This window comes from Pristiophorus japonicus, chromosome 10 (genome assembly GCF_044704955.1).
Source record: "Pristiophorus japonicus isolate sPriJap1 chromosome 10, sPriJap1.hap1, whole genome shotgun sequence".
Classification (NCBI taxonomy): Eukaryota; Metazoa; Chordata; class Chondrichthyes; family Pristiophoridae; genus Pristiophorus; species Pristiophorus japonicus.
The window spans coordinates 136,223,822-136,250,803 of record NC_091986.1 but is presented as its reverse complement, the minus strand read 5'-3'; the positions used below and the strand labels follow the sequence as shown (position 1 = coordinate 136,250,803).

The following is a 26,982-nucleotide window of genomic DNA, read 5'->3' as shown; positions in this document are numbered from 1 at the left end:
TGACGCCGCTGCTATCTCATGGCCGAATGGCCTCACATCGGTCCGCTGATTCTTCGGCTGCCGGCCAGTCACTGACGCCGCTGATATCTCATGGCCGAATGGCCGAGGGTCCATCCGGTGCTGCTTCTTTGCGGCCAGCCATGAAGAGAATATAGGCCTGCCTCAAGCACTGCAGCTCAGCTCGAAGCTTGCTGCCGCTGCCGTCAAGACACTGACGCCACACCCCTGCCTGTCTCCAACCATGAAAGGCCTGCCTGAAGCACTTTCACACAGGTAGGAACATGGTTTATTTAATCTTTTCTTTGCTTATAAATTTTTATTCAGGTTGGATTTATTTGTATAATATTTGTATAAGTATAACTAAGGATTGATTGTAGAATTTAATGACTTCCCTTCCCCCCCTCCCCCCCACCTCGTTCCCTACGCCTAATTTGTAACCTACGCCTGATTTTCTAAAGTGTAGACAAGGTTTTTTCGAGCGTACAAAAATCTTCACTTGCTCCATTCTAAGTTAGTTTGGAGTAAGTTTTCATTCACGAAACTTTGAAATCAGGCATAAGTGGCCGGACACACCCCCTTTTGAAAAAAAAATTCTGTTCCAAAGTTAAACTGTTCTACCTGACTAGAACTGGAGAAAACTAAATGTGGAGAATTCCGATTTCTAAGCTACTCCGTTCTACACCAGTTGCTCCTAAAAATCAGGAGCAAATCAAGTGGAAACTTGGGGCCAAAATGACTGCGAGATTCTCATTGGAACCCAATTTGTGCATCAACATCCTTCGGGAAAACACCTTCCATTCCATGGCCTACATGTGATTCCATTCTCACACTATCTGGCAGGGTCTTAATGCCAACTAGAGATGGGCAATAAATAGTGCCTTGCCAGTGTCATCTATATCGCTAGAACACATTATGGGAGAGGAGATGAGGAAGAGAGGACATTAATACACTGGGGTACTTACTGGCAACAAGAATCTTGGAAACAAATATTAATGGGAGAGCAGAAAGGGGAATCAGAGATCAATTTCAGGAGGTACAACAAAGTACCATCATACATGAAGCAGATTCCTCACGTGCAGATGTCAACAAGGTAAAGCACATAAGTAACAGAATAGATCCTTGGGAAACAGAAGATGAGTGCTGAAGATACATAGAAAATAGGTGCAGGAGTAGGCCATTCGGCCCTTCGAGCCTGCACCGCCATTCAATGAGTTCATGGCTGAACATGCAACTTCAGTACCCCATTCCTGCTTTCTCGCCATACCCCTTGATCCCCCTAGTAGTAAGGACTTCATCTAACTCCTTTTTGAATATATTTAGCGAATTGGCCTCAACAACTTTCTGTGGGAGAGAATTCCACAGGTTCACCACTCTCTGGGTGAAGAAGTTTCTCCTCATCTCGGTCCTAAATGGCTTACCCCTTATCCTTAGACTGTGACCCCTGATTCAGGACATCCGCAACATTGGGAACATTCTTCCTGCATCTAACCTGTCTAAACCCATCAGAATTTTAAACATTTCTATGACATCCCCTCTCATTCTTCTGAACTCCAGTGAATACAAGCCCAGTTGATCCAGTCTTTCTTGATACGTCAGTCCTGCCATCCCGGAAATCAGTCTGGTGAACCTTCGCTGCACTCCCTCAATAGCAAGAATGTCCTTCCTCAAGTTAGGAGACCAAAACTGTACTCCAGGTGTGGCCTCACCAAGACCCGGTACAACTGAAGTAACACCTCCCTGCCCCTGTACTCAAATCCCCTCGCTATGAAGGCCAACATGCCATTTGCTTTCTTAACCGCCTGCTGTACCTGCATGCCAACCTTCAATGACTGATGTACCATGACACCCAGGTCTCGTTGCACCTCCCCTTTTCCTAATCTGTCACCATTCAGTCTGTCTCTCTGTTTTTACCACCAAAGTGGATAACCTCACATTTATCCACATTATACTTCATCTGCCATGCATTTGCCCACTCACCTAACCTATCCAAGTCACTCTGCAGCCTCATAGCATCCTCCTCGCAGCGCACTCTGCCCCCCAACATAATGTAATCCGCAAATTTGGAGATACTACATTTAATCCCCTCGTCTAAATCATTAATCTACAATGTAAACTGCTGGGGCCCCAGCACGCAACCTTGCAGTAGCCCACTAGTCACTGCCTGCCATTCTGAAAATTACCCATTTACTCCTACTCTATGCTTCCTGTCTGACAACCAGTTCTCAATCCACGTTAGCACACTACCCCCAATCCCATGTGCTTTAACTTTGCACATTAATCTCTTGTGTGGGACCTTGTCGAAAGCCTTCTGAAAGTCCAAATATACCACATCAACTGGTTCTCCCTTGTCCACTCTACTGGAAACATCCTCAAAAAATTCCATAAGATTTGTCAACCATGATTTCCCTTTCACAAATCCATGCTGACTTGGACCTATCATGTCACCTCTTTCCAAATACGCTGCCATGACATCCTTAATAATTGATTCCATCATTTTACCCACTACTGAGGTCAGGCTGACCGGTCTATAATTCCCTGTTTTCTCTCTCCCTTCTTTTTTTAAAAAAGTGGGGTTACATTGGCTACCCTCCACTCCATAGGAATTGATCCAGAGTCTATGGAATGTGGGAAAATGTCTGTCAATGCATCCGCTATTTCCAAGGCCACCTCCTTAAGTACTCTGGGATGCAGTCCATCAGGCCCTGGGAATTTATCGGCCTTCAATCCCATCAATTACCCCAACACAATTTCCCGACTAATAAGGATTTCCCTCAGTTCCTCCTCCTTACGAGACCCTCTGACCCCTTTTATATCCGGAAGGTTGTTTGCGTCTTCCTTAGTGAATACTGAACAAAAGAACTTGTTCAATTGGTCTGCCATTTCTTTGTTCACCGTTATGACTTCCCCGATTCTGGCTGCAGGGGACCTACGTTTGTCTTTACTAACCTTTTTCTCTTTACATATCTATAGAAACTTTTGCAATCCGTCTTAATGTTACCTGCAAGCTTCTTCTCGTACTCCATTTTCCCTGCCCAAATCAAACCCTTTGTCTTCCTCTGCTGAGTTCTAAATTTCTCCCAGTCCCCGAGTTCGCTGCTATTTCTGGCCAATTTGTACGCTACTTCCTTGGCTTTAATACTATCCCTGATTTCCCTTGATAGCCACGGTTGAGCCACCTTCCCTTTTTTATTTTTACGCCAGACAGGGATGTACAATTCTTGTTGTTCATCCATGCGGTCTTTAAATGTCTGTCATTGCCCATCCACTGTCAACCCATTAAGTATCATTCGCCAATCTATCCTAGCCAATTCACACCTCATACCTTCAAAGTTGCCCTTCTTTAAGTTCTGGACCATGGTCTCTGAATTAACTGTTTCATTCTCCATCCTAAAGTAGAATTCCACCATATTATGGTCACTCTTACCAAAGGGGCCTTGCACAACGAGATTGCTAATTATTCCTCTCTCATTACACAACACCCAGTATAAGATGGCCTCCCCCCTAGTTGGTTCCTCGACATATTGGTCTAGAAAACCATCCCTTATGCACTCCAGGAAATCCTCCTCCACCGTATTGCTTCCAGTTTGGTTAGCCCAATCTATATGCATATTAAAGTCACCCATGATAACTGCTGCACCTTTATTGCATGCACCCCTAATTTCCTGTTTGATGCCCTTCCCAACATCACTACTACTGTTTGGAGGTCTGTACACAACTCCCACTAACATTTTTTGCCCTTTGGTGTTCTGCAGCTCTACCCATATAGATTCCACATCATCCAAGCTAATGTCCTTCCGAACTATTGCATTAATCTCCTCTTTAACCAGCAATGCTACCCCACCTCCTTTTCCTTTTATTCTATCCTTCCTGAATGTTGAATACCCATGGATGTTGAGTTCCCAGCCCTGATCATCCTGGAGCCACGTCTCTGTAATCCCAATCACATCTGTTAACATCCATTTTCAGTTAATTCATCCACCTTATTACAGATACTCCTTGCATTAAGACACAAAGCCTTCAGGCTTGTTTTTTTAACACCCTTTGTCCTTTTAGAATTATGATGTAGTGTGGCCCTTTTTGTTCATTGCCTTTGTTTACTCAGCCTTCCACTATTGCTTTTTACCTTTCTACCATTTGTTTCTGACTGCATATTACTTCACCCTATCTCGCTGCATAGGTTCCCATCCCCCTGCCATATTAGTTTAAACACTCCCGAACTGCATTAGCAAATGTTACCCCTAGGACATCAGTTCCAGTCCTTCCCAAGTGCAAACCGTCCCTTTTGTACAGGTCCCACTTCCCCCAGAACTGGTTCCAATGTCCCAGGAATTTGAATCCCTCCCTCTTGCACCACTGCTCAAGCCACGTATTTATTCTAACTATCCTGCTCCCTCTACTCTGATTAGCGCATGGCACTGGTAGCAATCCGGAGATTACTACCGTTGAGGTCCTACTTTTTAATTTAACTCCTAGCTCCCTAAATTCAGCTTGTAGGACCTCTTCCCGCTTCTTACCTATATCATTGGTACCTACATGTACCACGACAACTGGCTGTTCACCCTCCCTCTCCAGAATGCTCTGCAGCCACTCCGAGACATCCTTGACCCTTGCACCAGGGGGGGCAACATACCATCCTGGAGTCTCAGTTGCAGCCGCAGAAATTCCTATCTATTCCCCTTACAATAGAGTCCCCTATCATTATAGCTCTCTCACTCTTTTTCCCACCCTTCTGTGCAGCAGAGCCACCCACAGTGCCATGAACCTGGCTGCTGGTGCCTTCCCTTGGTAAGTCATCTCCATCAACAGTATCCAAAATGGTATATCTGTTTTGGAGGGAGATGACCGCAGGGGACTCCTGCACTACCTTCCTGCTCTTGCCTTGTCTGGCTAGTTTGGGACAGATAGGAGTGGAAGACTTACATCACTTTTATTACTTTATGACATTCTAAAATGCTTCACAGCAAGTATTTTTTCTTTAGTGTCCCACTTCAGACTTGAGCACAAATCTAGTGCAGAATTGAGGGAGTGCTGATCAGCAGTTAATTTGCACATAGCAATATCCCACAAACAACAATGAACGAAATGACCATTAATGGCTATTTAGAGGGGAGTACAGGTGGGACCTGAATTTAACATCTCATCCGAAAGATTGCATCTCAAACAGTGCAAGACTCCCTCAGTACTACACTGAAGTGTCAGCCTGGATTGTGCGCTCAAATATCTGGCCTGGGGTTTGAACACACGACCTTCTGACTCAGAGGTGAAAGTGCGATAACTGAGCCAGGGCTATGGAACCATACGGGGTTGTTGTTGGAGCTGGTGAGTGACTTGGTGAGAATGAGGCGAGGGAGCAGGTCAGCAGCACCCGAGGCTCCAAAGCCGGGCTTTGAAATGTTTCTCTCCCCTAGGACCAACAAGTGTGTGACCCGGAACTACACATCCACAATGAGAAGGGGCAGAAACAATGACTAAAACCCAGCACTCACAGATGACATCCTAAGAGATGTGGGCAAAGTCAGCGCCGCCGTGCATCCGCAACATCTCCACAACAACCTGGCGCTGCACGCCGCCATGCTTTTGTCAGCAGAGAACGGCAGTGCGCATGCGTGCCGGATAACCTTTCACCCCCCCCAACTTGTTTTACGGAAAAATAAATTGAAGACAATAAATACAATCAACTTTGACAGTATACCCGGGTTAATGTGTTTTTGTTTAGAAAAGTGAACCATTGTCACGAATTTAATTTGGAAAGAGTGGGAGCATGCGCACCGAATGGCATGAATGGTAACGGAAAGTTGCTGGGAATGCACGAGGTGCGCATGCGCAGCGCCTGGACTCGCTCGCCAGCCGCAAGAGGTAAAACATTGCTGTGTGCATTCCGCGGGGGTGCGGCTTCACCCCTGAGGTCTGTAAACCAACAGTGGTATGATGGGCATAACGGTTATAGTAATAAGAAAATAAGAAATGGGAGTTGGACTAGGTCAATTGGTTCTTCGAGTCTGCTCCGCCATTCAACAATATCATGGCTGATCTTCTACTTCAACTCCACCTTCCCGCACTATCCCCATAATCTCTGAATTCCCTTAGTTTCCAAAGATGTATCGACCTCTATCTTGAATGTACTCAACGACTGAGCATCCGTAATGGCTCAGCTTGCAACATCATTTAAAGCGCTGTATTTATTTTTAAGAGTACTGAAATTTTACAGTCCAAGAGTGAGAATTGACACATCTTGCTGCAAAGTGGCTGCCACTGGTACACAGGAGGAACAAGGTAGATGCAGAGAGGATGTTTCCCCTCGTGGGGGAATCTAGAATTAGGGGGCATAGTTTCAGACTAAGGGGCTGCTCATTTAAAACTGAAATGAGGAATTTCTTCTCTGAGGGTCATAAATCTGTGGGATTCTCTGCCCCAGAAAGCTGTGGAGGCTGGGTCATTGAATTTATTTAAGGTAGAGATAGGACAGATTTTTGAGCAATAAGGGAGTGAAGGGTTATGGGGAGCAGGCAGGGATGGAGCTGAGCCCAAGATCAGATCAGCCATGATATTGAATGGCTGAGCAGGCTCGAGGGACCAAATGACCTACTCCTGCTCCTATTTCTTAATTTGACAGGCCATTCAGCCCCACAAGTCTGCTTTGCAATTCAAACCTCATTGGTACCTCAAGCCCCATTTCAGAGACTTGAGAATATAGATACAAAAGCACAATACTGAGGTTGCTGGAAATCTGAAATAAAAACAGAAAATGCTGGAAACACTCAGCAGTCAGGCAGCATCTGTGGAGAGAGAAACCGTTCTGGTTGATTACCTTTCTTCAGAACTGATGAAAGGTCATTGTCCTAAAACATTGACTCTGTTTCTCTCTTCACAGATGCTGCCTGACAAGCTGAGTGTTTCCAGCATTTTCTGTTTTTATTACTTGAGAACATAATCTTGTCTAAATACACTGCAGCACTGAGGGAGTGCTGCATTGTTGTAGGTACTGTATTTTTGATATGATAAATTGAGGCCCAATCTGCCCTCAAATGGTTGCAAAAGATCCTACGGCACTATTCGAAGAGCAGGAAAGGTCTCCCAATATCCTGGACAACAATTATCTCATAATCTACACCTAAAACAGATAATCTGGCCATTTATTTAATTGTTGTTTGTGGTCCTTTGCTGTATGCATATTTTACTGCTGTGTTTCTGACATTACAAGAGCGACTACACTTCAAAAATACTTCATTGGCTATAAAGCACCTTGGGATGTATTGAGTATTATGAGACAAAAAATTTGACACGAGCCACATAAGGAGAATTAGGACAGGTGACCAAAAGCTTGGTCAAAGAGATAGTTTTTAAAGGAGTGTCTTGAAGAAGGAAAGAGAGGCAGAGAGGTTTAGGCAGGGAATTCCAGAGCTCGGGCCTAGAAGGCATGGCCACTAATGGTTGAGCAGTTATAATCAGGGATGCTCAAGAGGGCAGAATTATAGGAGCGCAGACATCTCGGTGGGGGGGATTGGTTGTGGGGCTGAAGGGGATTACAGAGATAGGGGTTGACAAGGCCATGGAGGGATTTGAATCACAGAAATTTACAGCACAGAAAGAGGCTATTTCGGCCCATCGCGTCTGCGCCGGCTGACAAAGCTATCCAGCCGAATCCCACTTTCCAGCTCTTGGTCCGTAGCCTTGTAGGTTACGGCACTTCAAGTGCATATCCAAGTACTTTTTAAATGTGGTGAGAGTTTCTGCCTCTACCACCCTTTTAGGCACTGAGTTCCAGACCCCCACCATCCTCTGGGTGAAAATTTCCCCCTTAAATCCCCTCTAAACCTCCTACCAATTACTTTAAATCTATGAAAACAAGGATGAGAATTTTGAAATGGAGGCGTTGCTTAACCAGGAGCCAATGTAGGTCAATGTGCACAAGGGTGATGGGTGAGCGGGATTTGGTGCGAGTTAGGACACAGGCAGCCGAGTTTTGGATCACCTCTAGTTTACGTAGGATAGAATGTGGGAGGCCAGCCAGGAGTTTGTTGGAATAGTCAAGTCTAGAGGTAACAAAAGCATGGATGAGGGCTTCAGCAGGGGATGAGCTGGGGCTAGGGCGGAGACGGGCGATGTTATGAAGGTGGAAATAGGTGGTCTTAGTTATGCTGCGGATGTATGGTCTGAAGCTCATTTCAAGGTCAAATATGACACCGAGGTTGCGAACAGTCTGGATCAGCCTCAGACAGAAGTTGGTGAGAGGGATGGCGTCAGTGGCTCGGGAACAAAGTTTGTGGCGGGGAACAAGAACATTGGCTTCGGTCTTCCCAATATTCAATTGCAGAAAATTTCTGTTTATTCAGAACTGGGTGTCGGACAAGTAGTCTGACAATTTGGAGACCATGGAGGGTTAGAGAGAAGTAGTGAGGTAGAGCTGGGTGTCATCAGAGTACATGTGGAAACTGATGCTGTGTTTTTGGATTATGTTGCCAAGGGGAAACATATAGATGAGAAATAGGTGGAGGCCAAGGACAGATCCTTGGGTGACACCAGAGGTAACAATGCGGGGCCTGGAAGAGAAGCCATTGCAGGTGACTCTCTGGCTACGATTAGATAGATAAGAATGGAACCAGGCAAGTGCAGTCCCACTCAGCTGGACGACAGTGGAGAGGCTTTGGAGAAGGATAGAGTGGTCGACCGTGTCAAATGTTGCAGACAAATCAAGTAGGACAAGGAAGAATAGTTTGCCTTTGTCACAGTCACAAAGGATGGCTTTGATGAGAGCTGTTTTGGTACTGTGGCATGCGTGGAAACCAGATTGGAGGGATTCAAATATGGAGTTGTGGGAAGGATTTGGGAGACGACAACAGGTTCAAGGACTTTGGAGAGGAAAGATAGGTTGGAGTTGGGGTGGTAGTTTGCAAGAACAGTGGGGTCGAAGGTTGTATTTTTGAGGAGAGGAGTGATGACGGCAGATTTGAGGGAGAGGGAGACAGTACCTGAGGAGGGAGAACCATTCACAATTCACAGAAGAAGTCCATTTGGGCCATTATGCCATACCGTTGCTGGTGCTCACTCATCAATTGGAGCTACCTAATCCAATTTACCTGCTTTTCCCTCATATTCGATGGAATGTTTACAATCACCAAGTAAATTGCAAATGTATTAAAATTGTATTGAGCTATGTTTTTTTTAAGACTGATGTATACATTAAAATGGATACTATTGTTCTCATCAGTCTTCTCTCCTTTCCTAAAATCATTAGTTCCATGTTAGGGTACAGATTTACAGGTATCAGCCACCCTTTGCGACCTCACCCAGTGGCTTTTATTTAAGTTTGAGCCTAGGCTGTTTCATTGTGGAGGATTTCACAGCCAACACTGATACACTTGCAAGGATATACTTGCTTTGGAGGCATTTCAGAGAAGGTTTGTTTACTAGGTTGATTCCGGGGATGAGGGGGTTGACTTATGAGGAAAGGTTGAGTAGGTTGGGCCTCTACTCATTGGAATTCAGAAGAATGGGAGGTGATCTTATCGAAATGTGTAAGATTATGAGGGGGCTTGACAAGGTGGATGCAGAGAAGATGTTTCTACTGATAGGGGAGACTAGAACTAGAGGGCATGATCTTAGAATAAGGGGCCGCCCATTTAAAACAGAGATGAGAAGAAATTTCTTCTCTGAGGGTTGTAAATCTGTGGAATTCACTGCCTCAGAGAGCTGTGGAAGCTGGGACATTGAGTAAATATAAGACGGAAATAGACAGTTTCTTAAACAATAAGGGGATAAGGGGTTATGGGGAGTGGGCGTGAAGTGGACCTGAGTCCACTATCAGATCAGCCATGATCTTATTGAGTGGCGGAGCAGGCTCAAGGGGCCGTATGGCCTACTCCTGTTCCTATTGTTTATGTTCTTATACTGTCCTTTTCAACATCCCCATATGTGCACTTCAGCAGGGGTAAGTGGGTAGAGATAAGGAATTGTGTACAATTTTTCTCCCCCCAACTCAGGAGCCATAGGGCAAATTGTAGCACCCTCCCACCCCAAAACTGAAATCAGTTAACTCAGTACATGTCAGGCATTGAACATGTGCCCTTCTTAATCTGTATGGCCCAGCTAATCACTGCCTCCCTCCCTCCCCTCCCACACACATACAGTCACTCAGCATATATAAACCTCATGTGTGCAGTTGCAAACTGTATACTTGAGGATTCCACTGGCATAGATTGGCCGCCCGTCCAGTTTTCAGATGGACTACCAGCAAATCAGCTTTTTAATGCTTAAATCAGTCGTCTTGGTTAATCCTTGCTACTGGACCAAGACCTAGCTCTGTCAAGCCCGTGTGGTGGCTGGTGTGCAACGGCCACCACATGTTTTTAAAAAAAATCCACGCATAGGCATCTTCCACCCTTCACGATTTGGTTCGGGACCTGGAATTTTAGGTCCTTCATTGAAACACCGGTGAACTTTTTGACGTGGAAGCAAGTCATCCTCGATTCGAGGGACTGCCTATGATGATGATTTTTAATACTAGTAATTTTACCAATCTGCTCTGATGGGGAGGAGGGGGAGCCTCACCCACCAGCAGCACGTATCAAAATGCATATGTACAAGGTCCACATTTTTCCAAAATTATTAGTAGTGTGTGTCCATATGTGATACCAGCATCCCACCATCAGCTGGATTCTTAAATTGTCCCATTAAATGTCTGTTTTTTCAGTATAAAAACAAGAACAAAAATTGCTCTGCACATGCACAGAATGAAATAATTTAAGTAGTTTAAAATAGTTTAAAATTGTGTTTTTGTGGCAAACATCACAGTGACAACACTGCTATTTTCTGATGTCCTGAAAGAGTGATTTGATTGACAGGTAAGGCATTTAAATATTCTCCATGGATGCGTTACCAGGTTGGCCTGTGGCTCTGTGCCCAGAGCTTTATCCTGCCCAGTTTTGAACTGAGCAGAAGGTGACAGCTGTTTCCTTCCTCTGTCTCCATCTTCTGTATTTCTGTTTCTTTCTTCACAGCCCATCTGGCTGTGAGATTTGCAAATGTTTAGTTTTGCAATTGAGAGAAAGCAAGAGGCAGGCTAATCCCAGTATTCAGTCAGGCTGGAATCCAAATTGATTTAGGGAACCAATGAAGCATAAAATAATAAGTTAATCACTGGTAACTGATTACTAAAGTTTGCTAGCCATGAAAGCCCAAGTAATTTTTATTAATTTTTAATGCACAAATCTAAGGCCAAGATTAGGATTCTGTGTCAAGTTTGTATTAGAGGAAAAGGGCAATTCGGCCCATCAAGCTCATCCTTCTGCAGAAAGCTATGATCCCCTTATCACAGCATCTAACTGTCTCTTGAATAACTGCAGAATTTTTCGCCTTCATTCTTTTTCCATCTTCCCTGCCCCTTCACAAATTAGTGCCACAGAGTTTACCTCAAAAATTACAGATCAGGAAGGCTAATTAGCCAATCTGTAGTTCTTCTTTCCAGAAAGACCCTACATTTTCCCATTGGGGTATACACTTATTTCTTAAAAGATTCTCAGGCTTTTGTCTCTACATGGCAGTCTATTCCATGTGTTGGTCATTCTTTGTGTGAAGAAAAACTTCATATCAACCCTTGATTTGCCATATGTTTTAGCCTATGTACCCTGTTCTACTATTGCAATTTAGTTTGACAATTTTCCAGATGCACCTTTTTGTCATTTACTGTCTTATATAAGATCACCTTTCAGCCATGTCCTTTTGATTTTGAAAATCTCAAGTTTCTCCTCATCTCCTCAGACCTCTGACATATGATCGGTCTCATGGCTCTTCTTTGAACTGCCTCCAGTGATTTAATGTCTCCCATCTGTTTCATCGACCAGAGAACGTTTCATTCATGGGATATGGGCGTCGCTGACAAAGCCAGAATTTACTGCCCATCCCTAATTACCCTTGAGAAGGTGGTGCTGAGCTGCCTTCTTTAAATGTTGCAGTCCATGTGGTGAAGGTACTCCCACAGTGCTGTTAGGTCGGGAATTCCAGGATTATGACCCAGAGAGAATGAAGGAATATATTTCCAAGTCAGGATGGTGTGTGACTTGGAGGGGAACTTGGAGGTGGTGGTGTTCCCACACACCTGCTGCTCTTGTCCTTCTAGGCCAGTGGTGGGCAAAATACAGCCCGCGGGCCAGATCCGGCCCGCCAAGTCATTATCTTCGGCCCGTTGGATGGGACAGAAATAGAATGCGAGCATAAGCTCGAGCTACAGATTCGTTTATCCACTTTCACTTCTCATGGGTCAGAGACGAACTGCAGCCAAGGAAAAAACAGAGTAATACTTCATTCAAATTAATAATTCACAAAAGCGATTCTCCCTGGCCCGATCTTAAAAAGATCTGTTCTGTAATTCTGGGCCCCAATGGCAAACGTCCATATCCAGAATGCACTGCGTACTCGAATGTGCCCTATACATTTTAGAGTAGAGTCATGGCTGCTCATCTCCACAAATCTTTTACCGAAGAAAGTGACCGGTGCTGCACCTTCCCTCTCTTGGTATCCAGAGTACGACGGCAGGGCAGTTCCCATCTGGCACCAATTGGGACGGCATTAGTAATCTTTGCAGAGGAACATAAGGATGACTGAGGAGGGAAATTGATGCTGACACAGGCTCTAAAGAGGGTAGAGTTCTATTTCACAACACTGATTTACAGAGACCAGAAGATACCACAATATTTTCAACTTTTATCTTTGATTCATTTCTAAGCAGTATCGAATACATGTGTATGTATCAACATTATCATAGGAAATCCCTCGAAATCGAGGAAGACTTGCTTCCACTCTAAAAATGAGTTCTCTGGTGGCTGTACAGTCCAATGCGGGAATTAGTCTCTGTCACAGGTGGGGCAGACAATGGTTGACGGAAGGGGTGGGTGGGGAGCCTGGTTTGCCGCAAGCTCCTTCCACTGTTTATATTTGAATTTTGCATGCTCTCGGCGACGAGACTCGAGGTGCTCAGCGCACTCCCGGATGTTCTTCCTCCACTTTCGGCAGTCTTGGGCCAGGTGCTGGTGGGGATGTTGCACTTTATCAAAGAGGCTTTGAGGGTGTCCTTGAAACGTTTCCTCTGCCCACCTGGGGCTCGCTTGTCGTGTCGGAACTCCGAGTAGAGCGCTTGTTTAGGGAGTCTTGTGTTGGGCATGCGGATGAAGTGGCCTGCCCAACGGAGCTGGTCGAGCGTGGTCAGTGCTTCGATGCTGGGGATGTTGGCCTGAGCGAGAACATTGACGTTGGTGCGTCGATCCTCCCAGTGGATTTGCAGGATCCTGTGGAGGCATCAGGAGTAGATGGAATCCCCGCCGAGACATTAAAGTATGGTGTAGAAGCATTAATGGCATGAATGCATGATGTCATCTCTCTTATCTGGAAGGAGGAGAGCATGCCAGGAGATCTGAGATGCCGTAATCGTGACCATCTTCAAAAAAGGGGACAAGTCCAACTGCGGTAACTACAGAGGAATCTTCCTGCTGTTGGCCACTGGGAAAGTCATCGCAAGAATCCTTCTCAATCACCTTCTCCCTGTAGTTGAAGAGCTCCTCCCAGAGTTGCAATGCGGATTCCGTCCACTAAGGGGTACAATAGACATGATCTTCACCGCGAAGCAACTACAAGAGAAATGCAAGGAACAGCATCAACCCTTGTACATGTATGTAAGATAGCATCTGACTACTATTTGAATTTATTTTTATGCAATGTTTAAGTTATGCAATGTTACTTCCATTTTTTTTCACGCGTGGTGCCTTTAGAATTGCTGCACGACTGGCCACTATGCAGCCACGCATATGCTGTATCTCTTCCAGCAGCAGGAGCTGAGGATTGGCCTGCGCAGAACCGCGCGATTGGTGGAACTTTGGTGGGCGGCTCTCAACAGCTCACCAAAACATATTAACTGGCCCTCCAGCTCAAATAATTGCCCACCCGTTTTAGGCAGTAGAGGTCACGGGTTTTGAAGGTGCTGTCGCAAAAGTCTTGGCAAATTGCAGCAGTGCATCTTGTAGATGGTACACACAGCAGGCACAGTGCGCTGATGGTGGAGGGAGTGAATGTTGAAGGTGGTGGATGGGGCGCCAATCAAGCGGGCTGCTTTGTGCCGAATGGTCTTGTGTTGTTAGAGCTGCACTCATCTAGGCAAGTGGAGAGTATACCATCACACTCCTGACTTGTGCCTGTAGATGGTGGAAAGGCTTTTGGAAGTCAGGAGGTGAGTCACTTGCCGTAAATGTTGTCCAGGTCTTGCTGCATATGGGCACGGAATGCTTTATTGTCTGAGCACTTGCAAGCGCAACTGAACACTGTGCAATCATAAGTGAACATCTAACCTCTGGGCCGGGAATACTGCCCCGAGGAACTCCTGCAGCGATGTCCTGGGACTGAGCTGATTGGCCTCCAACAACCACAACCATCGTGCCAGGTATGACTCCAGCTAGTGGAGAGTTTCCCCTCTGATTCCCATTGACTTTAGTGGCAGCCGTGGCTCAGATGGTAGCACTCTCACTTCTGAGTCAGAAGGTTGTGTGTTCAAGTCCTACTCCAGAGACCCAAGTACAAAAATCTAGGTTGACACTCCAATGCAGTACTAAGGGAGTGCTGCACTGTCGGAGGTGCCGTCTTTCGGATGAAACATTAAACCGAGCCCCCGTCTGCGCTCTCAGACGGACGTAAAAGATCCCATGGTACTATTTCGAAGAAAAGCGTAGGTTATCCCCAGTGTCCTAGCCTCCTAATTGAACCAATTTCCATTGAATTTCTGAATTCAAGTCATTAATGTAAATGAAAACAGTAGTAGGCCCAAGAGTGATCCCTGGAGGATCCCCCAATATAACTGCCCTGACATAATCTGTCTAACTAATACCTGCTGTTTTCAACTCTTCAGTCAATTTCTTCTCTTTTCCAAAGCTTACCTTGAATCCCCACCACTTTAAGATTAGCTGATAGCCTTTTGTGTGGAAATTTATCAAATGCTTTTTGGATGTCTAGGTACATGTATAGTGCTTTCAACAGTACATGTAACTTCTTTACAAAAAGATCAAGGCATTTTCCTCAAGTTTACTGCTTAGGATCACAGAAGTTTACAGAACAGAAGGAGGCCATTTATGCCTGTGGCAGCTCTTTGCTAGAGCAATCCAAAACTAATCCCCCTGCCTGTGCTCTCCTGTGAGGAAGATAGTCTTGTATCTTCTTCTGCTTCAAATATTTATCTAGTTTTTCTTGAAAAGATCCAATTGTCTTTTTCTTAACTACTCCCTGTGGCAAAGCATTTAATGCTTCAACAAACCTTGTAAAGAGATTGCTCTTAACCTCGCTCTTCATTTTCTTAGTGTTAATTTTAAATTTGTGACACCTTGTCACTGACTCCCTCTACCAGAAGAAAGAGGCCACGAAGAAATACGACGCACATTAGCGCCGGTTTTTGAAAAAAAATGTCAGCCGTCCAATTCCGGCACGTTCCGCGCTGTTCACCATCTTGTTGAGGGCGACGACAGTATGGAGAAAAGGCAGACCATGATGTCAGTCAGCATGTAATGCTAATTTGATGCGCAACCAGCAATTTTAGACATCGCCACTCCATTCAACGCCCTCTTCTAAACACGCACAATTGAACATGCATTCAGCTGCACGACGGACTCCCCAACAGTGCTATTTAAAGGGATACATCCAACTTGCAGGTAACTTGATTATTGCTTTTGTACTAGCTCTTGCAGAGTTAATAGCAGTACTGGGTTCCTAGAAGAGATTTAAAAAGTTGTTAAAGTGTGCAGGGAATGCTGCTGAACGTTGGGAAGGTGTTGGCTGCTACTGGAAGGCCTCTGAGTACACCACTTGCTCCCAGCCTCCCTCGCGCTGCAGCATGCCAGGGAGATGGAACAGAGGCAGCAAAGAAGATAAGATGCTCGCAGAGGGAAGAGGAGGAGAGCTCTCAGCAGGAGGACTTACCCATTTAGGGTCTTCATGAAGCACTTTTCCTACCTGCCCCTAAGCCAGGAGCAGTGTGTTAGCCGGCTCTGCTTCACCAAAGAGGTGGAAACAGAACTCTACCACCTCTTGGAACTAGACCTGAAGTCTCAGAGCAGGGCGACGTTAGCTCTGCCATTGGGCCTCAAGGTGAACATGGCCCTGAGCTTTTTCGCAGATACTTCCAGGCTGGAACAGGCGACATAGCAAACATCTCGCAGTTGATCGTCCATCGCTGAATCTGGGAGGTCACAGAGGCTCTGTACTCCAGGAGAGGGGACTTCATTGTCTTCTCTAAACAGAGAGAAGCAGGAAGAACACGCACATGGATTTGCTGGATAGCAGGCTTCCCCATGTAGAGTTCTATCGACTACACGCATATGGCTTTGCGGGCACCGTACCTCAATGGTGAGATGTTCCATAGCTGCAAAGGGTACCACTCACTTAATGTACAGTTGGTGTGCAACTATGCCAAGCACATCATGCTGATGAATGCCCATTATCCTGGCAGTAGTCATGATGCCTTCAACCTGCGCCAGTCCGCTATGCCAGCAATCTTCCAGCCACCACATTGAACCCGAGGGTGGCTGCTCGGCGATGAGGACTATCTGTTGTTCTTCTTCATCATCATCATCATCATCATCATCATCATCATCATCGGCAGTTCCTCGAAATCGAGGAAGACTTCCACTCTAAAAGTGAGTTCTCAGGTGGCTGTACAGTCCAATGTGGAAATTACAGTCTCTGTCACAGGTGGGGCAGACAGTGGTTGAAGCAAAGGGTGGGTGGGGAGCCTGGATTGCCGCACGCTTCTTCCTCTCGTGTCTTGCATGTGGACAATGTGGCACGCCCAACGGAGCTGGTCGAGTATGGTCAGTGCTTCGATGTTGGGGATGTTGGCCTCGGCGAGAACACTGACGGTACGTCTATCCTCCCAGTGGATTTGCCGGATCTTCCGAAGGCATTGCTGGTGGTACTTCTCCAGTGCTTTGAGACATACAGGGGTATCTGACAATTCGGAAAGATAGACAAGAAGGGAAATGAGGTAGGGTAGCTCTGTTAATAAAGGAAGATATCAGGGCAGTTGTGAGAGACGATATTGGCTCTAATGAACAAAGTGTTGAATCATTGTGGGTGGAGATTAGCGATAGTAAGGGGAAAAAGTCACTGGTGGGCGTAGTTTATAGGCCCCCAAATAATAACTTCACGGTGGGGCGGGCAATAATCAAGGGAATAATGGAGGCATGTGAAAAAGGAACGGCAGTAATCATGGGGGATTTTAACCTACATATCGATTGGTCAAATCAAATCGCACTGGGTAGCCTGGAGGAGGAATTCATAGAATGCATACGGGATTGTTTCTTAGAACAGTATGTTCCAGAACCTACGAGGGAGCAAGCGATCTTAGATCTGGTCCTGTGTAATGAGACAGGAATAATAAACGATCTCTTAGTAAAAGATCCTCTCGGAATGAGTGATCACAGTATGGATGAATTTGTAATACAGATTGAGGGTGAGGAAGTAGTGTCTCAAACGAGCATGCTATGCTTAAACAAAGGGAACTTCAGTGGGATGAGGGCAGAGTTGGCTAAAGTAGACTGGAAACACAGACTAAACGGTGGCACAATTGAGGAACAGTGGAGGACTTTTAAGGAGCTCTTTCATAGTGCTCAACAAAAATATATTCCAGTGAAAAAGAAGGGTGGTAAGAGAAGGGATAACCAGCCGTGGATAACCAAGGAAATAAAGGAGAGTATCAAATTAAAAACCAATGAGTATAAGGTGGCCAAGGTTAGTGGGAAACTAGAAGATTGGGAAAATTTTAAACGACAGCAAAGCATGACTAAGAAAGCAATAAAGAAAGGAAAGATAGATTACGAAAGTAAACTTGCGCAAAACATAAAAACAGATAGTAAAAGCTTTTACAGATATATAAAACGGAAAAGAGTGACTAAAGTAAATGTTGGTCCCTTAGAAGATGAGAAGGGGGATTTAATAATGGGAAATGTGGAAATGGCTGAGACCTTAAACAATTATTTTGCTTCGGTCTTCACAGTGGAAGACATAAAAACCATGCCAAAAATTGCAGGCCACAGGAATGTGGGAAGGGAGGACCTTGAGACAATCACTATCACTAGGGGGGTAGTGCTGGACAGACTAATGGGACTCAAGGTAGACAAGTCCCCTGGTCCTGATGAAATGTATCCCAGGGTACTAAAAGAGATGGCGGAAGTTATAGCAGATGCATTCGTTATAATCTACCAAAATTCTCTGGACTCTGGGGAGGTACCAGCGGATTGGAAAGCAGCTAATGTAATGCCTCTGTTTAAAAAAGGGGGCAGATAAAAGGCAGGTAACTATAGGCCAGTTAGTTTAACATCTGTAGTGGGGAAAATGCTTGAAGCTATCATTAAGGAAGAAATAGCGGGACATCTAGATAGGAATAGTGCAATCAAGCAGACGCAGCATGGATTCATGAAGGGGAAATCATGTTTAACTAACTTACTGGAATTCTTTGAGGATATAACGAGCATGGTGGATAGAGGTGTACCGATGGATGTGATGTATTTAGATTTCCAAAAGGCATTCGATAAGGTGCCACACAAAAGGTTACTGCAGAAGATAAAGGTATGCGGCGTCAGAGGAAATGTATTAGCATGGATAGAGAATTGGCTGGCGAACAGAAAGCAGAGAGTCGGGATAAATAGGTCCTTTTCGGGTTGGAAATCGGTGGTTAGTGGTGTGCCGCAGGGATCAGTGCTGGGACCACAACGGTTTACAATATACATAGATGACCTGGAAGAGGGGACAGAGTGTAGTGTAACAAAATTTGCAGATGACACAAAGATTAGTGGGAAAGCGGGTTGTGTAGAGGACAGAGAGAGGCTGCAAAGAGATTTAGATAGGTTAAGCGAATGGGCTAAGGTTTGGCAGATGGAATACAATGTCGGAAAGTGTGAGGTCATCCACCTTGGAAAAAAAAACAGTAAAAGGGAATATTATTTGAATGGGGAGAAATTACAACATGCTGCGGTGCAGAGGGACCTGGGGGTCCTTGTGCATGAATCCCAAAAAGTTAGTTTGCAGGTGCAGCAGGTAATCAGGAAGGCGAATGGAATGTTGGCCTTCATTGCGAGAGGGATGGAGTACAAAAGCAGGGAGGTCCTGCTGCAACTGTACAGGGTATTGGTGAGGCCGCACCTGGAGTACTGCGTGCAATTTTGGTCACCTTACTTAAGGAAGGATATACTAGTTTTGGAGGGGGTACAGAGACGATTCAGTAGGCTGATTCCGGAGATGAGGGGGTTACCTTATGATGATAGATTGAGTAGACTGGGTCTTTACTCGTTGGAGTTCAGAAGGATGAGGGGTGATCTTACAGAAACATTTAAAATAATGAAAGGGATAGACAAGATAGAGGCAGAGAGGTTGTTTCCACTGGTCGGGGAGACTAGAACTAAGGGGCACAGCCTCAAAATACGGGGGAGCCAATTTAAAACCTAGTTGAGAAGGAATTTCTTCTCCCAGAGGATTGTGAATCTGTGGAATTCTCTGCCCAAGGAAGCAGTTGAAGCTAGCTCATTGAATGTATTCAAATCACAGATAGATAGATTTTTAATCAATAAGGGAATTAAGGGTTACGGGGAGCGGGCGGGTAAGTGGAGCTGAGTCCACGGCCAGATCAGCCATGATCTTGTTGAATGGCGGAGCAGGCTCGAGGGGCTAGATGGCCTACTCCTGTTCCTAGTTCTTATGTTCTTATGAGATGTCTTTGAGATGTATATAGTCCACATCTCTGAGCTATTTGGGAGAGCGTGTATCACTACTGCCCTGTGGACCAAAAGCTTGGTGCCAGAATTGAGGTCCTGATCTTCAAACACTCTCTTCCTCAGGCGACCAAAGGCTGCGATGGCACACTGGAGGCAGTGCTGGACCTCGTCATCGATGTCTGCCCTTGCTGATAGTAGGCTCCAGAGGTATGGAAAATGGTCCACATTGTCCAAGGCCGCACCGTGGATTTTGATGACCAGGGAGGAGTGCTGTGTGGCAGGGTCAGGTTGGTGGAGGGCCTTTGTCTTATGGATGTTTAGTGTAAGGTCCATGCTTTCGTACGCATCGGTGAAGATGTTGACGATGGCTTGGAATTCGGCCTCTGAGTGTGCGCAAATGCAAGCGTCATCCGCGTACGGTAGTTCGATGACTGACAGAGAATGGTTCGACCTTGGATCTAGCCTGGAGACGACGAAGGTTGAAGGGGTTCCCACTGGTTCTATAGTTTAGTTCCACTCCAGCAGGAAGCTTGTTGAGAGTGAGGCAGATCGACAAGAGCATTGGTGCGATGACGCAGCCCTGCTTGACCCCGTTCTAGATGTGAATTGGATCCGTTGGTCAGGATCACAGCTTGCATGTCATCATGGTACAGGCGGAGGATGGTGACAAACTTTTTGGGGGCAGCCGAAATGGAGGAGGGTGCTCCATAGTCCCTCACGATTGACAGTGTCATAGGCCTTTGTGAGGTCAAAGCAGGCCATGTACAAGGGTTGGTGCTATTCCCTGCATTTCTCTTGTAGTTGTCGCGTGGTGAAGATCATGTCCATTGTACCCCTTGGTGGACGGAATCCTCATTGTGACTATGGGAGGAGCTCTTCAGCCACAGGGAGAAGGCAATTAAGGAGGATTCTTGCAATGACTTTCCCAGTGGCCAACAGCTGTTGTACATCTGGCTGTAACTCCCTTCTGAAACTCCACCACTCATGGCCAGCCCTCATATAATGTGAGCCATGCTGCCATGAGGAACATCATCAAGCAAACCATTGGTGTGCTGAAACAACGGTTCCGCTGTCTTGACTGCTCAGGCATAGCCCTCCAGTACTCGCGGAGCGGGTGCCCCAATATGTGGTGGTCTGCTGCATCCTCCACAACTTGGCCATTAGGAGGGTGCAGCCCTTGCCACCACGGGTTCTGTGACCATCTCACGAGGAGGATGAGCAAGGGAGGAGGCATCCTGGAAATCCATATTCCAGACAGGCTATCCGTGAGTGCATTACAGGTTGAGCGTCCAAAATCCGGAGTTCTGGAATCCGGACTCCAGGATGATCCATGGAAGGGTCGTCTGGAATCCGTAAAATGTTCCGGAATCAGGACTGGACAACCCTGTCGACCTCGGGGTCTCGCCGCTGCCTGACCTCGAGCTACGCCGCCCTTACCTCGGGGCCTCCTCGTTGGTCCACCCAAACACCTTCTCGGCGGGACCAGCCCCCCCGAACACCTCCTTGGCGGGGCCCCGCCCGACGACGACATCCTTGGTGGGGCCCGGTCTGACAAAAACCTCGGCGGGACCTGCCCGGACACCTCCACGGCGGCGGGGCCTACCTGAACATCTCCACAGCGGCGGGGCCCACCCGAACACCTCCACGGTGGCGGGACCCGTCCGAAGAACTCCTCAGTGGCTGGGCCCCGCCCGATGAGCTTCTGCTCAGGGCCGGTGACCTGAACAGCTCCTCGGAGAGCAACACCGCCACCCCCCCCCCCTCGCCCCCTGTCTGATGTTCCGAAATCCGGAATACCCGAACCTGGGCTCGGGTGTTTCCGGATTTCGGACGTCAGAAACACGTTCCGAAATCTGGAAAAACACAAAAACTGGCTTGGCCTTGGTCGCGAGGTTGCCGTATTCGGGGCGCTCAATTATATCAGACTCCGCTTCTCCTAAATGAAACCCCAGATCCCCGTTGCTCAATACTACCCCACCTCATCATCTCTCTGTCATGGATCATTACAGCATCCTCATGGCCACAAAGCTGAAATGAAAGCCACTACAAAACAAACATCCCAAACATATATTATAAATAATTCAATCCAAAACAAAGTCAACTAAAATCAGCCTTGTGCATTCCCTTAGTACCTACAAAGTGCTATCCCAGTGGTGGCAGCATGGCTGGTGGAAGGCTGCTGACTTTCAGTGGTGGAGACTGCAGATGGCCTAGAAGACTTGCCTATATCATAGAATCAGAGAAATTTATGGCACAGAAGGAGGCTATTCGGCCCATCATATCTGTGCTGGCCAGAAGAGAGCTACCCAGCCTAATCCCACTTTCCAACTCTTGGTCTGTAGCCCTGTAGGTTACGGCACTTCAAGTGCATTTCCAAGAACTTTTTAAATGCAATGAGGGTTTCTGCCTCCACCATACTTTCATACAGTGAGTTCCAGACCCCCAACATCCTCTGGGTGAAGAACATTCTCCTCATCCCCTCTAATTCTTCTACCAATTACTTTAAATCTATGCCCCAGAGAATGATTGACTTCTCTGCTAAGGGAAATAGATCCTTGGTATCCACTTTCTCTAGGCCCCTCATAATTTTAAACACCTGAAAGTATGGCTGTAGCTTGCACTACCTTGGCATGGGTGGCAGCAATCTGCTGGCTGGCAACACCAAAGGTACTGGCGGAATGGCAGTGGTTGAAGTACGAATGCTGTCTTCCTGAGAGAGGAAAGGAAGTTCGTGCACTACGGAGCCACTGGCACACCCCCAGGGCAGTGCCTCAGCAATCCTAGTAATCTGTTGGTGGGCAGATTGCTGGACTGCTGTGACACCCTGCAAGCCACCAAACACAGCCACAACGGCAGCAGTATGAGCTTGCATGTCAGCAAGCTGAGCTTGCATGACAGAAGTCTGAGCTTCCACTGCAGCACTCAGACATTGGGTCACTTCTGCTTGTGCTGCAATCGAAGCTGAAACATCGCTCATCAGACTCTGCATCACGGTTGGGTCCACAAGTGCACTAATGCAATTGCACATCACTTCCATCCTGGAAATCGTGGGCTCCAAGCTCGGCACAAAGCCCTGTGCAAGGTTGGAGCCGGACTGCTCCATTCTTCTTGAAACATAGAAACATAGAAAATAGGTGCAGGAGTAGGCCATTCGGCCCTTCGAGCCTGCACCGCCATTCAATAAGATCATGACTGATCATTCCTTCAGTACCCCTTTCCTGCTTTCTCGCCATACCCCTTGATCCCCTGAACCGGAAGAGCCATATCTAACTCCTTAACTATATCCAGTGAAATAGCATCAACAACTCTCTGTGGCAGGGAATTCCACAGGTTAACCACTCTCTGAGTGAAGAAGTTTCTCCTCATCTCAGTCCTAAATGGCGTACCCCTTATCCTAAGACTATGTGCCCTAGTTCTGGACTTCCCCAACATCGGGAACATTCTACCCGCATCTAACCTGTCCAGTCCCGTCAGAATCTTATATGTTTCCATGAGATCCCCTCTCATCCTTCTAAACGCCAGTGAATAAAGGCCCAGTTGATCCAGTATCTCCTCATACGACAGCCCAGCCATCCCTGGAATCAGTCTGGTGAACCTTCGCTGCACTCCCTCAATAGCAAGAACGTCCTTCCTCAGACTAGGAGACCAAAACTGAACACAATATTCCAGGTGAGGCCTCACTAAGGCCCTGTACAACTGCAGTAAGACCTCTCTGCTTCTATATTCAAATCCCCTAGCTATGAAGGGCAACATACCATTTGCCTCCTTTAACGCTTGCTGTACCTGCGTGCCCACTTTCAGTGACTGATGAACCATGACGCCCAGGTCTCGTTGCACCTCCCCTTTTCCTAGTCTGTCGCCATTCAGATAATATTCTGCCTTCGTGTTTTTGCTCCCAAAATGGATAACCTCACATTTATCCACATTATACTGCATCTGCCATGCATTTGTCCACTCACCTAACCTGTTCAAGTCACCCTGCAGCCTCTTAGCGTCCTCCTCACAGCTCACTCCACCACCCAGTTTAGTGTCATCTGCAAACTTGGAGATATTACACTCTATTGCTTCATCCAAATCGTTAATGTATATTGTAAAGAGCTGGGGTCCCAGCACTGAGCCCTGCGGCACTCCACTAGTCACTGCCTGCCATTCTGAAAAAGACCCGTTTATCCCTACTCTCTGCTTCCTGTCTGCCAACCAGTTCCCTATCCACGTCAGTATATTACCCCCAATACCATGTGCTTTGATTTTGCACAACAATCTCTTGTGCGGGACCTTGTCAAAAGCCTTCTGAAAGTCCAAATACACCACATCAACTGGTTCTCCCTTGTCCATGCTGCTAGTTACATCCTCAAAAAATTCCAGAAGATTCGTCGGGCATGATTTCCCTTTCATAAATCCATGCTGAATTGATCTGATCCTGTCACTGCTTTCCAAATGTGCTGCTATTTCGTCCTTCGTGATCGATTCCAACATTTTCCCCACTACTGATGTCAAACTAACCAGTCTATAATTTTCTCTCTCCCTCCTTTTTAAAAAAATGGTGTTACATTAGCTACCCTCCAGTCAATGGGAACTGATCCAGAGTCGATAGACTGTTGGAAAATGATCACCAATGCATCCACTATTTCTAGGGCCACTTCCTTGAGCATCCTGGGATGCAGACTATCAGGCCCCAGGGATTTATCGGCCTTCAATCCCATCAATTTCCCTAACACAATTTCCCGCCTAATAAGGATATCCTTCAGTTTTTCTTTCTCACTAGACTCACTGTCCCCTAGTACCTTCGGAAGGTTATTTGTATCTTCCTTCGTGAAGACAGAACCGAAGTATTGGTTCAGTTGGTCTGCCATTTCTTTGTTCCCCATTATAATTTCACCTGAATCCGACTGCAAAGGACCTACGTTTGTCTTTACTAATCTTTTTCTCTTCACATTTTTATAGAAGCTTTTGCAGTCAGTTTTTATATTCCCTGCAAGCTTCCTCTCGTACTCTATTTTCCCCCTCTTAATTAAATCCTTAGTCCTCCTCTGCTGAATTCTAAATTTCTCCCAGTCCTCAGTTTTGTTGCTTTTTCTAGCCAATTTATATGCCTCTTCCTTGGCTTTAATACTATCCTTAATTTCCTTTGTTAGCCATGGTTGAACCACCTTCCCAGTTTTATTTTTACTCCAGACTGGGATGTACATTTGCTGAAGTTCATCCATGTGATCTTTAAATGTTTGCCATTGCTTATCCACCATCAACCCTTTTAGTAACGTTTGCCAGTCTATTCTAGCCAATTCACACCTCATACTGTCGCAGTTACCTTTCAGGACCCTAGTTTCCGAATTAACTTTGTCACTCTCCATCTTAATAAGGAATTCTACCATATTATGGTCACTTTTCCCCAAGGGGCCTCGCACAACAAGATTGCTAATTAATCCCTTCTCATTACACAATATCCAATCTAGGATGGCCAGTTCACTGGTTGGTTCTTTGACATATTGGTCTAGAAAACCATCCCTAATACACTCCAGCAAATCCTCCTCCACCATATTGCTACCAGTTAGATTAGCCCAATCAATGTGTAGATTAAAGTCGCCCATGATTACTGCTGTACCTTTATTGCACACATCCCTTATTTCTTGTTTGATGCTGTCCTCAAGCTCACTACTACTATTTGGTGGTCTATGCACAACACCCACTAGCGTTTTCTGCCCTTTGGAATTCTGCAGCTCCACCCATACCGATTCCACATCATCCAGGCTAATGTCCTTCCTTACAATTGCATTGATTTCATCTTTTAAACAGCCACACCACCCCTCCTCTTTTTCCTTTCTGTCTATCCTTCCTAAATGCTGAATACCCTTGGATGTTGAGTTCCCAGCCTTGGTCCCCCTGGAGCCATGTCTCCGTGATGCCAATCACATCGTATCCGTTAATTGCTATCTGCGCAGTTAAATCATCCACCTTATTCCGAATACTCCTCGCATTGAGGCACAGCGCCTTCAGACTTGTTTTTTTAACACACTTTGCCCCTTTAGAATTTTGCTGTAATGTGGCCATTTTTGTTTTTTGCCTTGGGTTTCTCTGCCCTCCATTTTTACTATTCTCCTTTCTATATTTTTCTTCTGCCTCCTTTTTATTTCCCTCTGTCTCCCTGCATAGGTTCCCATCCCCCTGCCATATTAGTTTAACTCCTCCCCAACAGCACTAGCAAAAACTCACCCTAGGATATTGGTTCCGGTCCTGCCCAGGTGCAGACCGTCCGGTTTGTACTGGTCCCACCTCCCCCAGAACCGGTTCCAATGTCCCAGGAATTTGAATCGCTCCCTTCTGCACCACTCCTCAAGCCATGTATTCATCTGAGCTATCCTGCAATTCCTACTCTGACTAGCACATGGCACTGGTAGCAATCCTGAGATTACTACTTTTGAGGTCCTACTTTTTAATTTAGCTCCTCACTCCCTAAATTCGCCTCGTAGGACCTCATCCTGTTTTTTACCGATGTCATTGGTACCCATATGCACCACGACAACTGGCTGTTCACCCTCCCTTTTCAGAATGTCCTGCACCCGCTTCGAGACATCATTGACCCTTGCACCAGGGAGGCAACATATCATCCTGGAGTCTCGGTTGCGGCCACAGAAACTCCTGTCTATTCCCCTTACAATTGAATCCCCTATCACTATCACGCTCTCACTCTTTCTTTTTCCTGCCCTCCTGTGCAGCAGAGCCAGCCACGGTGCCATGAACTTGGTTGCTGCTGCTCCCCCCTGATGAGTCATCCCCCTCAACAGTACTCAAAGCTGTGTATCTGTTTTGCAGGGGGATGATCGCAGGGGATCCCTGCGCTACCTTCAGTACACTGCTCTTCCTGTTGGTCTTCCATTCCCTATCTGGCTGTGGACCCTTTACCTGCGGTAAGACCAACTCACTAAACGTGCTTGTCATGTCATTCTCAGCATCGTGCATGCTCCAGAGTGAATCCACCCGCAGCTCTAGTTCGCAACGCGGTTCATCTGGAGCTGGAGGCGGATACACTTCCCGCACACGTAGTCGTCAGGGACACCGGAGGCGTCCCTGATTTCCCAAATAGTACAGGAGGAGCATAACACATGTCTGAGCTCTCCTGCCATGACTTAACCCTAAGATACACTTAAATTGGCAACAACAATGCTAAATGTTACTCACTGATATAGAAAAGAAAAAAGAAAAGCTACTTATCAATCACTTACCCCCTTGGCTATGACGTCACTTTTCT

General features: G+C 46.2%; 1 protein-coding gene and 1 long non-coding RNA gene across 3 annotated transcripts in view; one reads left to right on the top strand and one right to left on the bottom strand.

The window, feature by feature from the left end:
- The window catches only part of mrps9 (mitochondrial ribosomal protein S9), a 140,443-nt gene extending 134,856 nt beyond the window's left edge, over positions 1–5,587 (bottom strand). The window contains exon 1 of the mRNA XM_070891495.1: positions 5,487–5,587. Coding sequence (XP_070747596.1) covers positions 5,487–5,573 — 87 coding nt within the window. The 5' untranslated portion in view covers positions 5,574–5,587. The remainder of the gene's footprint in view (positions 1–5,486) is intronic.
- Positions 5,588–5,799: 212 nt separating this feature from the next.
- The window catches only part of LOC139274802 (uncharacterized), a 111,389-nt gene continuing 90,206 nt past the window's right edge, over positions 5,800–26,982 (top strand). For both annotated transcript variants that reach the window (XR_011595613.1, XR_011595612.1), the window contains exons 1-2: positions 5,800–5,856; positions 19,860–20,023. This is a non-coding gene — a long non-coding RNA (uncharacterized lncRNA). The remainder of the gene's footprint in view (positions 5,857–19,859; positions 20,024–26,982) is intronic.